At 44.8% G+C, this 12,533-nt stretch overlaps 1 protein-coding gene across 2 annotated transcripts in view; it reads left to right on the forward strand.

Moving 5' to 3' along the window:
- The first annotated feature begins 5,571 nt into the window (after positions 1 to 5,571).
- The window catches only part of KITLG (KIT ligand), a 55,070-nt gene continuing 48,108 nt past the window's right edge, over positions 5,572 to 12,533 (forward strand). For both annotated transcript variants that reach the window (XM_050906829.1, XM_050906838.1), the window contains exon 1: positions 5,572 to 5,628. In XM_050906829.1, the coding sequence (XP_050762786.1) occupies positions 5,614 to 5,628 (15 nt within the window). In that variant the 5' untranslated portion in view covers positions 5,572 to 5,613. The remainder of the gene's footprint in view (positions 5,629 to 12,533) is intronic.

The raw sequence follows: 12,533 nt of genomic DNA on the forward strand, positions 1-12,533 counted from the left end.
CAAATAAGAGTAAATTGTCCTTGTGGGTTGGATATTCCATCATTTCAGAAACAGGACAAAGATAAATTGAGCCGTGCTGAACACTGCTGAACATAACCACTAGCAACTACCACAGCACGGTGTACTATGACTACACGCAAACTCGAGGCTTGGAAAACAGCCCATTTGTCCGTCCCAATGTATACTCTGGTCTCTTTCTGACCAAATGCCAAGACCAGAGTTGGATGGGCACCATTCATCCCTGCAACCTCCCTCACCATAGAAGGAAACAGAGGCATACCATCAGAGTAATCACAGTGCACTCCAGCAGGTCTCCCTGATCTGGACAATTGAATAACTTTCAAGATCTCACATGTAATTCATTCCTCAAAAGCAGATGTAGTGGTTTTGAGTGCAATCCCAGATGAATCAGACCCCTCTTAGCACACATGTGAAAAAAAAAACGTGAGTTAAGACCAAAAAAAATCTTTGAATTGCTGCTGTCCTCTGATCTTTTTGAAACCTTAGTGGCTGCAAAACTTTACAAGAGTTTCAAGGAGCCTCACATTTGTATTAACGTCTATTAACATCCGGAGGGTCATCAGAAGCCAAAGAGGATTGCCATGGATCACAGAACTCCAGCAGCATCAGTTTTTCCCAAGTTATGTTCCCCGTGCACCAGTTTTTTCTAGCTGAGAATTCCCTCATGCAGTGAGATCTTCAGATGCTCATTTTAGACTGCTTTAAAACTGTAGTATATTGAAAGAATAGTAGAAAGAAGCTTTCATAGAAGTCAAGAAATGGACATTTACTTTTTAGCAGCTACAACTATATTTTTACAGGCTCTGATCGAGTTTGAACAGCATCAGTGCAACTTCCTGTTTTGGGCTTGTCTTCCTTGCCAAAAACTTTTCTTAGTAAAACAGAGTTTCTTTTGCATGCTAATTATCATGCTGTAAAATCCTAATGGAAATAAAACTGTTATTTTACTGCAAAGTAAACCAGCAAAGACACTAATAGACAGAAGCAGTTTTAGGCTTTCAGTAAAAATCTGTCATTCCTTCTCTCCATCAGTATTTCAGACCAGTGTGGTAGTCAGATGAACAAAGCCCCTTTCCTTCCAGTGAAAACAAAGACTACACTCTAGCTTTGTCTACCTGCTTGTCTCCATAGCTCCCTCTGGGTGAATGAATCTCACACACAACCATATAACTCTAGCCTACTTCACTGGCACTTGAACAAATTTCCAATAGTCTGAAGCCACCTGGCTCCACTCCTATGCTGCACTGCTTGCTTCTTCTTTTTCCTGTATCTAGATGGCTTTCAGAGTGTACAGGTTTTTTTAAAGAAGCATCATAATGAGCTACTGAGCTACTCATGCTGTCATTTCAATAAATAATTGAATTTCAATTCAATTTTTTTTATTTTTTTTTTAATTTGGAGATATCTCTATTCATCCAGAATATTGCATTTACCCCCAGCTGGTCTGCCAAACAGTCTGCCAAATGAACTGGCCAGTTAGTGATTTTACCATATAATAACATCATTATCCCTAAAATCCCAGTCTGTACTAATACATTATGGAGAATCAAACAGTTACACGGAAACTGCTTTTCGCAAAATAATCTTTAGAGCCAGATCATGTGAATGAAAAAAATGCACTTGAATCCTGTGCTCTTATGGTGCTCAATGAAATAAAAGTGGCTCCACAGTGGTGTAGGTGTTCCCGTGGACCTAAGTCTTGATTAAGTTGTTCACTTACTTGCTGATTAGTAATATTGAATAACCACAAAAGTTCTCCCTGTCATTTGTATAAAGCACAAAGGATGTATGGTGCTTAAAAGAAACCAAGAGTCACTTTAGTAACTGTTAAGCATAAGAAGGCTCAATTAGAAATTCAAAATATGTACTTTGATCCAATATTAAAGTATTAATACTCAGTTGTGGTTGTGCTCCGAGATTAGAATATATGAGTTTTCAATCACAGAATAACACCTAGTACATTTTGTGGTATCGAAGACAGGGAAGGTCTCTTAAGGACATCATTATCTCAATGTACTTCCTCAAAATCAAAGTAATGCATATAATTTTCTGTAGATCTTGCAAGTTTGCAAGGTTTTTCTTTTCTGTAGAGAAGTGATTCCTCTATGATCAAGTACTTCTGTAAATAAAACCTAAAGAAGCTTGAGGGCACCTTTTGAGTTTCTTGGCTCTGTATAACCTCAAGTTTAACTCTTATTTTTTATTTCTATGTGCCTGAAGTAGGTTAAGAAATCTTGTGCCTATTACACTATGTCCTTAAAAAAGACCAGGAGGAGAGGAGTTAACTGAGCTAACGCTACAGACTGGGCCTCTGTGCCAGCAAAGGCCTCCACACGCTCAGAGTCTGTAACGGATTAGATGGGATTAGTGTGTTATCTTTCTAACACGTACACACTGGTGTTTGTCTTCACAGCTTAGATGGTTTCATAGGAGAAATTTTTTCAATTTTCCAAGCTGGTGCAGAGCACTTTTTAACCCAGCAACCTCAGTGGCTGAGGCTGGATGTGATTCTGCATATTCCTGAATTCCAGCTGTTCCAGCCAGCAGCCAAGCTATCAACACGCTGAGTGGGGTCATTCTTCTCACAGCTGAAGCTATAGAAAGCACAGCAGATATTCCATAAAATTCCAGAATAAACAGCACTTAACAGCCATTTCTCACCTGTAGAAGATGGTGAGACTCTTCCATTCACAGTAGACTGGAAAGGCATCATTTATGCTTCAACTGTTGCTATTTCCATATATGCAGAACAGTATTCCTGGTGAAGGACAATCCTGCTGAGTGGGTGGAACCAAATCCTGTGAAGAGGTGGGATGACCAACACTATTTTCCATAGCTTCCCTGTGAAGAAACAGGTTTTCACAGAACTATGACAGGAGCCTGTGTTCACCCTCAAGCATTTAGAAATGCAAATGAGGGAGGCCATAAAAGACTGAATGCGGTTTGCAGCTGTGTTTTGGAAACCTACCATTGAACGCACTAACGGTCCATGGCTAACCAGTTTTCACCTGGTAAATCAAAAGTTGGTACAACGTTGGAAATGGGCAAGACTAATAAAAACATGCTGTCTTATGGGTTACGGACATAAGTTATTAATGAGTTTAAACTATTAAACTCTGAATTTCATAAAAAAGACTTCCCAAACCATACTGAGGTCAATGTCAGCAGCAATACACTTGCAAATTGCCAGTGTAAAGGAAGAGATGAAAAGGCATTATTCCACTATAGCTGGGCTTGGTTAAACACAAGGGTAGGTTCAAGAACTCAGATCAGGGATGGAGAGAAAAGGTGCATGATGCCAGGGTGGTAAAGAAAATTGGGCCCAAGAGTCTTATCCTCTCTGCGTGACTATCAGTAAGGTAACTGGATGCATAGCATCCACTAAAGCTTTCCTGTCATGACTAATGGTGGACTGTGATGGAGCTCAGGGTAGAGAAAGACCAGAAGTGTTTTCCATAAGGTAGGTAACTGCTATGACAGACTGCTCTTTCACACTTTCCAGGGCTTCTCCCCAGGAGACTAAACCTGTCATCTGTTCTAAGGAGGAAATATGCCATAACATTTTAATTTCCTGGCCCTATTTGCTAAATGTGTATACTGTGGAAGCAGTATTGGTTGATCACCGCTAGGTGATATACAAAATATCCTTTCAGCGAGTGTGGTCCTTGATTTTTTTATTGTTACAGCTACCTCCCTTTCACTACTTGTCTATTGCTTGAGTCATAACGTTTTAGAGGAAGAGACTATTACAATATGCATATAAAACGGTCTGACAAAGCTCAGAGGGTAACACAAGAACTCCAAGGTAATTCAGCATGGTAATAACCAAGAAATGCAAAAAACTGTAATGAATTCATCAGCAGTGTTATGCTGTAAAAGAAAATTATTAGCCCGTTTTTCTGGATTGGACAGAGAGGCACAAAGATATTAGATATTTATCTGCCCTGTACTGAAACCCAAATATATAGTGGAGTTGGGGATGGGTTCAAAATCTTTCTGTACCTGAACAGCGCATATTTACTTCAGCAGAAGCCTAGTCTTTTGAAAACTTACCATTAATTCTAGGTGAAAACTAGACAAACTTTTCTAATGAAATATCTTACTGTATACCCTGAGCATATCTAACCTCCTTTAGGAAATGACCATTGACTTGGGCAGACCATTCTTTCTCCATTCCATGTCAACGTGCTTTTTAATCATCACCAAAGATTGCTGTCTCAGGAAATGCTAGTTCCATAAACCGCTCTTCTTTCCATTGAATGCACGCTCAAGATTTAGTCTGTGTTAACCTGACAGCTGTCTTCTCTGAAGAGAACTCAAATTCTGTCGCTACTGCTGGGATGGATTTGCCAGAAGGACTCCATGCAGTAAAAATCAAGTGTCGTTTTTCCACACCCAACACTAATACATTATTTACACAGTATGCAAATTGTAATAGCATGTTAAAAGACCTGCAGGATCACCTTTACACAAGCATTAGGAGGCACTGCTCAACAACTTTTCTGTGGCTGGAGCGGGTAAAAGGAGTTTTCAAGCTCTAGCTGAAATGCTTATTCCAGTGCCTAACTAATATTCGCCGATTATGGAAAGGCAGCACTGAAATGGAAATCGCAAATCCGGAGCTGCCTCCCGGGTGTGCACGCCGCTGTCGCAGCTAGGTGCTGCGCTGAAAATACCGGGCACTTGCTGGGAGCTCTGCCAGCCCCCCGAGGCCGCTGCCTTCCCCGCCGCGCGCCGAGGCGGCGCCCTGGCGGCGGGCCCCGGCGGGAGGGACCCCCCCCCTTCTCACCGGCGTGGGTGGGGGGACCCAACCCAAGGGCTTGGCTCAGCGCCGGCAGCGTAGTTGACCTCGAGTGCCGCGGCGGCAGGAGGCTTCCCTGCGAGCTGCCAGAACCCACCGGGGAGAAGGCCGGAGACCCCCGCCCCGCTCCGCCCCGGTCGGCTGGGGTCGCCTCTCTCGGTCACCGCCGAGCCCCCGGGCATCGGGCGGAAGAAGCTCTCTGCCACCCTCCCAACCCCGGGGGCCGGTACCGAGTGCCCCCGACCCGCATCCCTCCGCATCCCCGCCTGCCGCTCTCCCGCGGCGGCCAGCCCGCGGCCCCGCCGGCCCCGCGGCGGGCGCGCTTCCCCCCTGCGCTGTGAAGGGGCAGGCTCGGCTTGTTCCTGCCTCCAACTTCCCCTAAGTTTACTCGGGTTTCCCCCTCCCCGCGGGGTCTGCCTGGGCTCCCGGTCGTCCAGGAGGGAGGGAAGGAGGGAGGGAGGGAGGGAGGGGAGAGGCGTGTCTTGCCTGGGCTGCCGCTGCCTCTGCTGCCGCCGCGGCTGCTGGAGGCAGATCGGAGATATAAAAGACCTGGCCGGGGGCCGGCTGTGGCTCCAGTCAGTGCGGGCGCTCACGCCGCGGGGAGAGGGGCGCAGCGGGGCGCGCAGAGCGGCGGCGGCGGGGGAAGCGGGGCAGGCGGAGGCAGCGCGGGGCTCGCCGTGGGCAACCCCAATGCGTGGACGATCCGCTGCTGCATTATGCTGGAGCTACAGTTCCGCTGAAGGGAGTTTGCACACGGCCGGCTGGGCTGGACTGCAGCGCTGCCGTTCCTTATGAAGAAGGCACAAGTGAGTGAGGCCGGGCGGCGGGGGCGAGGGGCGGCCGGGGGCGGCCGGACCTACCGACCGGCCAGGGCTGGACCGCGGCTCCCCGGCGGAGAAGGTCCGCTGCGGGCCGGGGGGGGGGGGGGCTGCTGCTGGAGCGGAGGGGGGGTGCGCGGGTCGGGGCAGCCGCCGGGCGGGGAGTGCGCACCCGCGTCCGTGGGGGTGTCCGCGGGGGGGCGGCGGCGGCTCCTAGGCTGCCCGAGAGGTGAGGGGCGCCGGGGATGGGAACTGCTGCCGCTGATGAGCGATTTGGGGGAGCGGGGTGGGGGGAGAAAAAAATTACCGCCCGGTCTTGCCCTCGGCGCCCGCAGCTCGTGGAAAAGTTGCATCAAGCGGCCGGATCGGCGGCTGAGCCGTGGGAAATCTCAGAAGGCACTTGGAAAAATTGCCTTAATAAATCGGTTGCTTGTGTTACACTGACGAGCTGAGTGCGAAAACGTGAAACAATCGGAGGCAGCAGTGCCGTGGCTGCTGTGCTCAGCGGCTCCATTCAAGCCGCTCCAGCGTGCGACACCGGGTCGGTGTTGCGGGTAGCCCCCGGCATTCCGCCCCTCGCCCTCCCTCACCCCTCTGTGAAGAGCCGCTCTGTACCGTTGTGGGGGTCCCTGCCATTATTTCTCCAAGTTCTGTAGAGATTGCAATCGCTGTGCTGTGCATTTTTTTAAAAGGAAGGATGGGGACACATACGAGGGGAAAAATCATCTTGTAACAAGAAGCAGCTCAGGGAAACTCTAAAGAGAAAAAGTTTAAGGCTTGACTTTGCAAGGTGCCGGTACCCTCCATCCTGACTGACCTCAGTGAGAGCCAGGGCTACTCAGTGCCGAGACTGAGCTCTGAGAGCGAGCAATGCATGGACATGCACACTGCTGGTCCTGCGCTGGGGGCTTTTGCCTTTCCCTCAACTTCTTGGTTAGAAGCAAGATACTTTTTGCCTTCGTCTATTTCTTGGTGATTGCTCGGTCGTCCACACTTCAGCATACCGTCACTGGAAAAGATATAAAATACGTTTTTTAAAGAAGGGAAAGACCTTACTGAAGACTTCCAGGCAGTTAAATAGTTTTTCAAGAGATGACAGGAATTAGAAATACTCACTTTTCGAAATATTTAAATCTCAGCTAGCCAAAGCACGGGAGAATGTACCAATGCTTAAGGAGTTACAACTTGGAGACTTAATTTTTGTGATGCTGAAGTACAGTGAGGTATTATCTTAAATGATCAGATTTGAATTCTAACAGTGTATATCCATTGCTGTTATTCCCTTCAGATGACTAAAGACGCCTTGCACCTCAAAGCTGTTGTTTCAGACCCTATATACAAACTTGGTCAAATATGCTGAATAGATTATTAGTTGGGAAGGGTCTCTTAAAGTGTGAGAGCCATACTTATGTTCGCTTAGTTATATGCATTCATTTAATATTGGAGTGGACAGCAATAAGTCACAAGATGTTATCCTAGCCTACGGAAGCATACATGTAGGGGTGTTTCTTCAGAGAAGAAAAAACTGTTCAGCAAACAAACGAGGATTTATGAGTGCAAGCGGTCAAGTGCTTTATTTCATACGAACTGTAAACTTCTAAACTCAACAGAGTACTTTTGGAAATTCAGAGCAAAGCAGGAACAATCCCTCTCTCCCAATAAACTGGGAAAGACAGGCAGTCCTGGCATTCAGGACCATATGGCTTGACTCAGGGGCTCACGAGCTGTAGCCTGTGGAACAGCTTCTTGTCATGGTAGTGAAGCATCTGTCAGGCTTCAAGCAGTTATGCTTCCTGCTTTTTGGAGGCAGTGACAGACTCCTAGCTCTCCAAAGGATTCTTTCCTTCATTTTAAGGCTTAGCAAACAAATGTGATGCCAAACCATTAATCATTCCGAGGGGATCAGAGCAGGAGATATTTTGAGAAAGACTTTCCACTAAAACCGTGAAGGCCCTTGTGCAAAGAGAGAGCAAGTGAAGCGGATACAAGAAGGAGGACTTAAGCACATTGGGGCACTCGGCACATTAAAGTAAATTTTAATCTTTATGCTGTCCTGTGGCTACTTTTGCCATTGTCTAGACTGGTAACTGTGAAGTAGTGAAAAGTTACACACTAACTGTGTGTAGTGAAAAGAATAGGATTGGGAAGCCAGGAAAGAAGTTAACATTTCTTATAATAAAATACTCTGCAATAAACATAGTACAGAAAGTGAGAACCACTACATGACTGAGCCTTGAAAACATTTAGTAAAACCTGGATAGTGCTTAAAATAAATCAGGGGGTTTGATGTTTGAGGTGATGTTACACAGGGATAATATATAACTAGTGCAGCTGAAGGAGTAGCTGAGTCATATGTCAGTGCAACGAAAGTGCTGAAAGAGAAGAGTCGTGCTGAACGCTAGACTCAAAGTGAGCAGGTTGGTCAGTTTATTTAAATCAGTCTTAACCTGAGAAACCACAGGAGCTGCAGAAGCATGTTCCCCAACAGTCCTAGAAGGATTGTTTCTGAAACTATACAGTTTGATAAATATATAATCCTCTGTTTTAAACGTACCAACACCTCCCGGATATCTTTTTTCTTTTAAGTAATAATGCCTTTAGAAATGTGATTAAGCATTTAGGGTCCAGTCATACAAATCCTTTTTCAATGGGACTATTTCCATGAATTAATCTTATTGAAGGATTACTTGTATTAGAGGATTTGCAGGTTTATATACTTAGTAATTAAAACTATTATCATAAGTGAGTTTATGTCATTTTGCATGCTAATATTACAACAAATAAAATATCACTGATGTCTGGACAGCCTTTTACATTTTGAATAAAACAGGATGAGTGGTGCTAGTGTGATACAATCTTGCAAAAACATGTAGCAGATTTCTGATTTGCTTGTTCTTTGTTTGATTTAAGGACAATGTAAACAGGATTAAGTTACTAAGAAATACGCTGCAAGGAGGGGTCGCCCATGGGGCTAGCTCAGAAGGCTGCTGGTGTTAAGGTATCATAGACACTTGGTTCAGGCACTTGATCTTCAGCAGTGGGTTAGATGGACAACCTTTTAGAAACCTCAGTATTAGTGAGTGTCTTAGATCTCAGCTCGGCTTTTTACCTCTGAACGTGCCCATTATTGCTGGTAGTTAAATGACCTTCTTAGGTTGTCCTATCTGTAATACGTTTGTGTCACTGAAGTGGAAGCCTCTGTAGAAATTATTATGGAACGGTACATGGAAAAAGAATGAGTACACAAATTGCCCGCTCCAGTCTCATATTGGCAGGCTAAATCAGAAACCCAAAGCAGATATCTGATACCTTGGTGCGAGCTTGCAGAACCATTATTTTAGGGGAAATAGTGAGCTCTGATCTCCAATCTTTCTTGCTTATTCTGCAAAAAAATGAACACTAGGCACTGGAAGACATTTGGAGCTCACGGTAGCTATAGATCTGCTGCTCATCAGACAGAAAAAGAGAACTTGCTGGAACCAGAAAGATGTGCTATTCACATGGAGCAATGGACTAAGGTCTCTTTCTCTTTTCCCCTGGTTTTGACTCTGCTTAGAGGAGGCCAGTTTGCAAGTGCTGCAGCTGGAAAGAACATCCTGGAATAAAGTGTCATATGGAGAATAAACAGCAGATGACCTGGAAGACTCTAGGGTGGGGGAGCATTTTGTAAGGTGTATTTAGTGATTTTTTTTTTTTTTTTTTTTTTTTATTCGCCTGCTTGTATTGTGGGCCTGTAAGTTTTTATCTCGGTGAACTACACGGCACTTGGCTTTGCAGTTTAGACTGAGACCACTAACCCAGTCTGCTTCTGACCCAGTTCTGCCATTGCACTGAAATCTAATTTCTCCTTTTGTGCACTGCATGTCAGTCATTCAGGTACAGTTCGGCAAGCTGACAGTGCCATTTTCCAAGTTTTGTTATGTGACTTAATGGTATGCTGGCTCATGTAATCGCCATATTGTACGAAAGTTAAGAGTTGGCAAGATGCAGCCCTTGGCTCGGGTGGGCAATGCTCAGTATGCAGTATGTAAACACAACGCCCATTTATTTGAAGCAAGGCAGGAAAAATCTCCCTATGCAATTCCATTTGAGTGGTGTGGGAGCTGACAGATGAAAACGAAAGTGTTTGTTCTTGCCCTGGTCTTTGCTATGCCAAACCTGAGGTTAGTCAGCCTCTTAAACACACTGCAGATTCGCTTGGGTTTTGTTTTGGTTTTTTTCCTGTGCACTTGTGGAAAAAGGAGATGGACCAATGTAAGGTGAGTGGAGAGGGGTAGCGCTCCTCTTTATTTTTGCTGATTGGCCCATGTTTGCATTGTGTACTGAGTCATACGTAAACCTGCAAAACCGATGTCCGTAAATATTACCAGTGCTGAAATAACTGCCTGCGGGGAGCACGTAAAATATAGATTTCTTTACTGGATGGTTTTATTGACAAATGTAAATAGTATCAGCCATTTATTAGTATGAGGATGAAAATTGAAAATACGTTACAGTTACAAACAGAGAAAACAAAAATAGTGCTAAGTATTTTATTTGATTAAAGCTGGTAGCATGTATAATATGAGGTCAATGAAACTAGATACACTAATGAAGGCATTATTTCTACTGTATGTCTAAATAAAAGCCAGTTTAGGAGTTCAGATTAATGAACACTTTGGATCACAATAACGTAGGGAATAAATTATCCTCTAATTTCCTATTGTTATCTAATAACCACTGGGTGATTGATTGGTTGTTGTTTCTGTTTAAATAATGTTTCAGTTATACAATGTAGATGGATGTGATAACCATTTTAAATCTGATTAGGAATTTTCTGCTTTATACACATTTTTGTTTTATTGTTGCTGCATGGAGCAGACTTAAGTTTAGGTGCAAGGCGAAAATAGCATCAGGTCTAAGATGCCACTGCAGGTATTGCCTGAAGGAGACCCTTGTGGTACTCACTGCTTTGCAGCCATGCTTTGGAGCACACAGTTTTGCGAAGTGGGTAAGTCCTGAGCCTCCAGCTATTCCATCACCACTTGAACCAATGCTAGAAGTGAGACTGGGTGGTGCAGGCTGGGGGGGCTGCATGAAGGCTCCCCCATGCAGGGCCAACAGTGCTGGTTGATAGTGGTCAGGGCTCCTGGAAGGCTCTCTCAAGTAGGTCTGCTAGAGACCCACCTTTCAGACAGCTGCTAGCCCCAAAACTTCCCTGCTGTTAAAGAGCACTTGTAAGCATGCAGAGACTGCAGCATTTGGTTATTTTTCTTTTTCTTCATTTTTGCTGCAAAACCTACTGGATGGAGAAGTCAGGAATGACCCTCAAGGTCATATTTAGCCCAAACCTCAAGAGCTACCTTCTCCCATCTGTGATTTGGTGCCTGTTTATAACAGCCATTTGCATGGCATTTCTTAAAGTTCCAGTGAAGAGTTTCTAGAAGTCAAGCTGGGGATCTTGGAGCCCCTCCACCTTCACTGGCTTGTCACTGATTTTGGGCAGCGGAGCTGGGAAGTCAGAGAGGGGTGTGTGCTGGCAGCCTTGGCGCTGGGCAGCAGAGGTGGGTTGCACACTTCAGCTCAGACTGATGTTCTGCAAATCCTGCAGGTTTAGGCTGGGCTGTCACAAGAGAATGAGTGTATGGTCTACAGAGATTACCTCTGGGTTTGTGAACAACCTTGATTCAATCCAGACAGAAAAAGGCTAATCTAAAAGAATTTACCTGAGCATACTCACTGGAGTGAGAGAGACACAGGTTCACATCTTTTCTTGGGTAGGAATTTAGGTCTCCAGGAAGGGTCTAACCATCCAGCCTGTCTTGTTGAAGCTGTTCTACCTTGTATAAGTAATTATGCATTGTGCCAGAGGGAAGAAAAGACAAAAAAAAATCAAGTTCAGACTCTGAATCTGAAGTGTAACTTCAGCGTTGCTCCAAATCTGAACTGGGTCCAGGCAGATTAAGATTTTAACTCCCATGAATTAAGTCATGCTTTAAGACCAGATTAACTGAGCTGCTAAATTTATTTGTTCAATCTTTAGGGTGGCTGACACATGAACTAAGAATGTAGGGAGGACTGTATTTCAGGTCACAAGTCCAAATTCACAGATTGTGAATCATGCCAACCTCTGAACCTCCATTCAGAAAGATTTAGGTGTCTGCAAATCAGTCTGAAAACATCAGTCTACCAGTCCTATCTGTGTGTGTACCTTGGTGTTTCCAAGCATGGCCATCCCATGTGACTGAACCTGGCTTCAACGCAATCACATTAACTGTCTCAGTGACAATAAACCCTCATCCAGTGTCTTATGCAGCTGATCTTCTGCCTTTCATTTGTTCTGCTGCCATCAGCTCCAGGGACATCAGTTCACTGACAGTTAAGGCCAAGGATAAGTGTAGTCCAGTTCGCTCTACCATCTCTTCTTTAGAAGTACCTTAAGAAGTTTTTAGAAGCACCCTAAATATAGCTTTAGGAATACGTTAAGTATATGCAGTCTATTTATTGTATGATAGGACCTACATTCTGTATTTGCTTTGGCTGGAATCTCTCTACTTGACGTAGGCAGGATCACTTGTACTGATAGTTTTCCAGTGTCTTTTCTCCTAAATGAACAACACTTTTTTTTTTTTTCCTTGCAACTAATGAAAGTTAGAAGGGAGTCCAAGTATCTCACCCCATTAAACCAGTGTCCACATACATACAGAGGAACACACACCATGCAAAAAACAGCTGTTCATATCCAGTGTTATTTATCTGGATCCCAGCCTATGTTTGTGCAGAAACTTGCATGCGGTGAAGGTCCTAAGCATGGTGTGCAAGCCTTCTGCCCAAGAGATTTGAAAATCTGTACATAATGTGGGCACAGCTGAGCCCTGGGAATGTCCAGTTTCAGCCTAGAATAACACATGTGC

The sequence above is a fragment of the Gymnogyps californianus genome, chromosome 1 (genome assembly GCF_018139145.2).
Source record: "Gymnogyps californianus isolate 813 chromosome 1, ASM1813914v2, whole genome shotgun sequence".
In the NCBI taxonomy this organism is placed as follows: domain Eukaryota; kingdom Metazoa; phylum Chordata; class Aves; order Accipitriformes; family Cathartidae; genus Gymnogyps; species Gymnogyps californianus.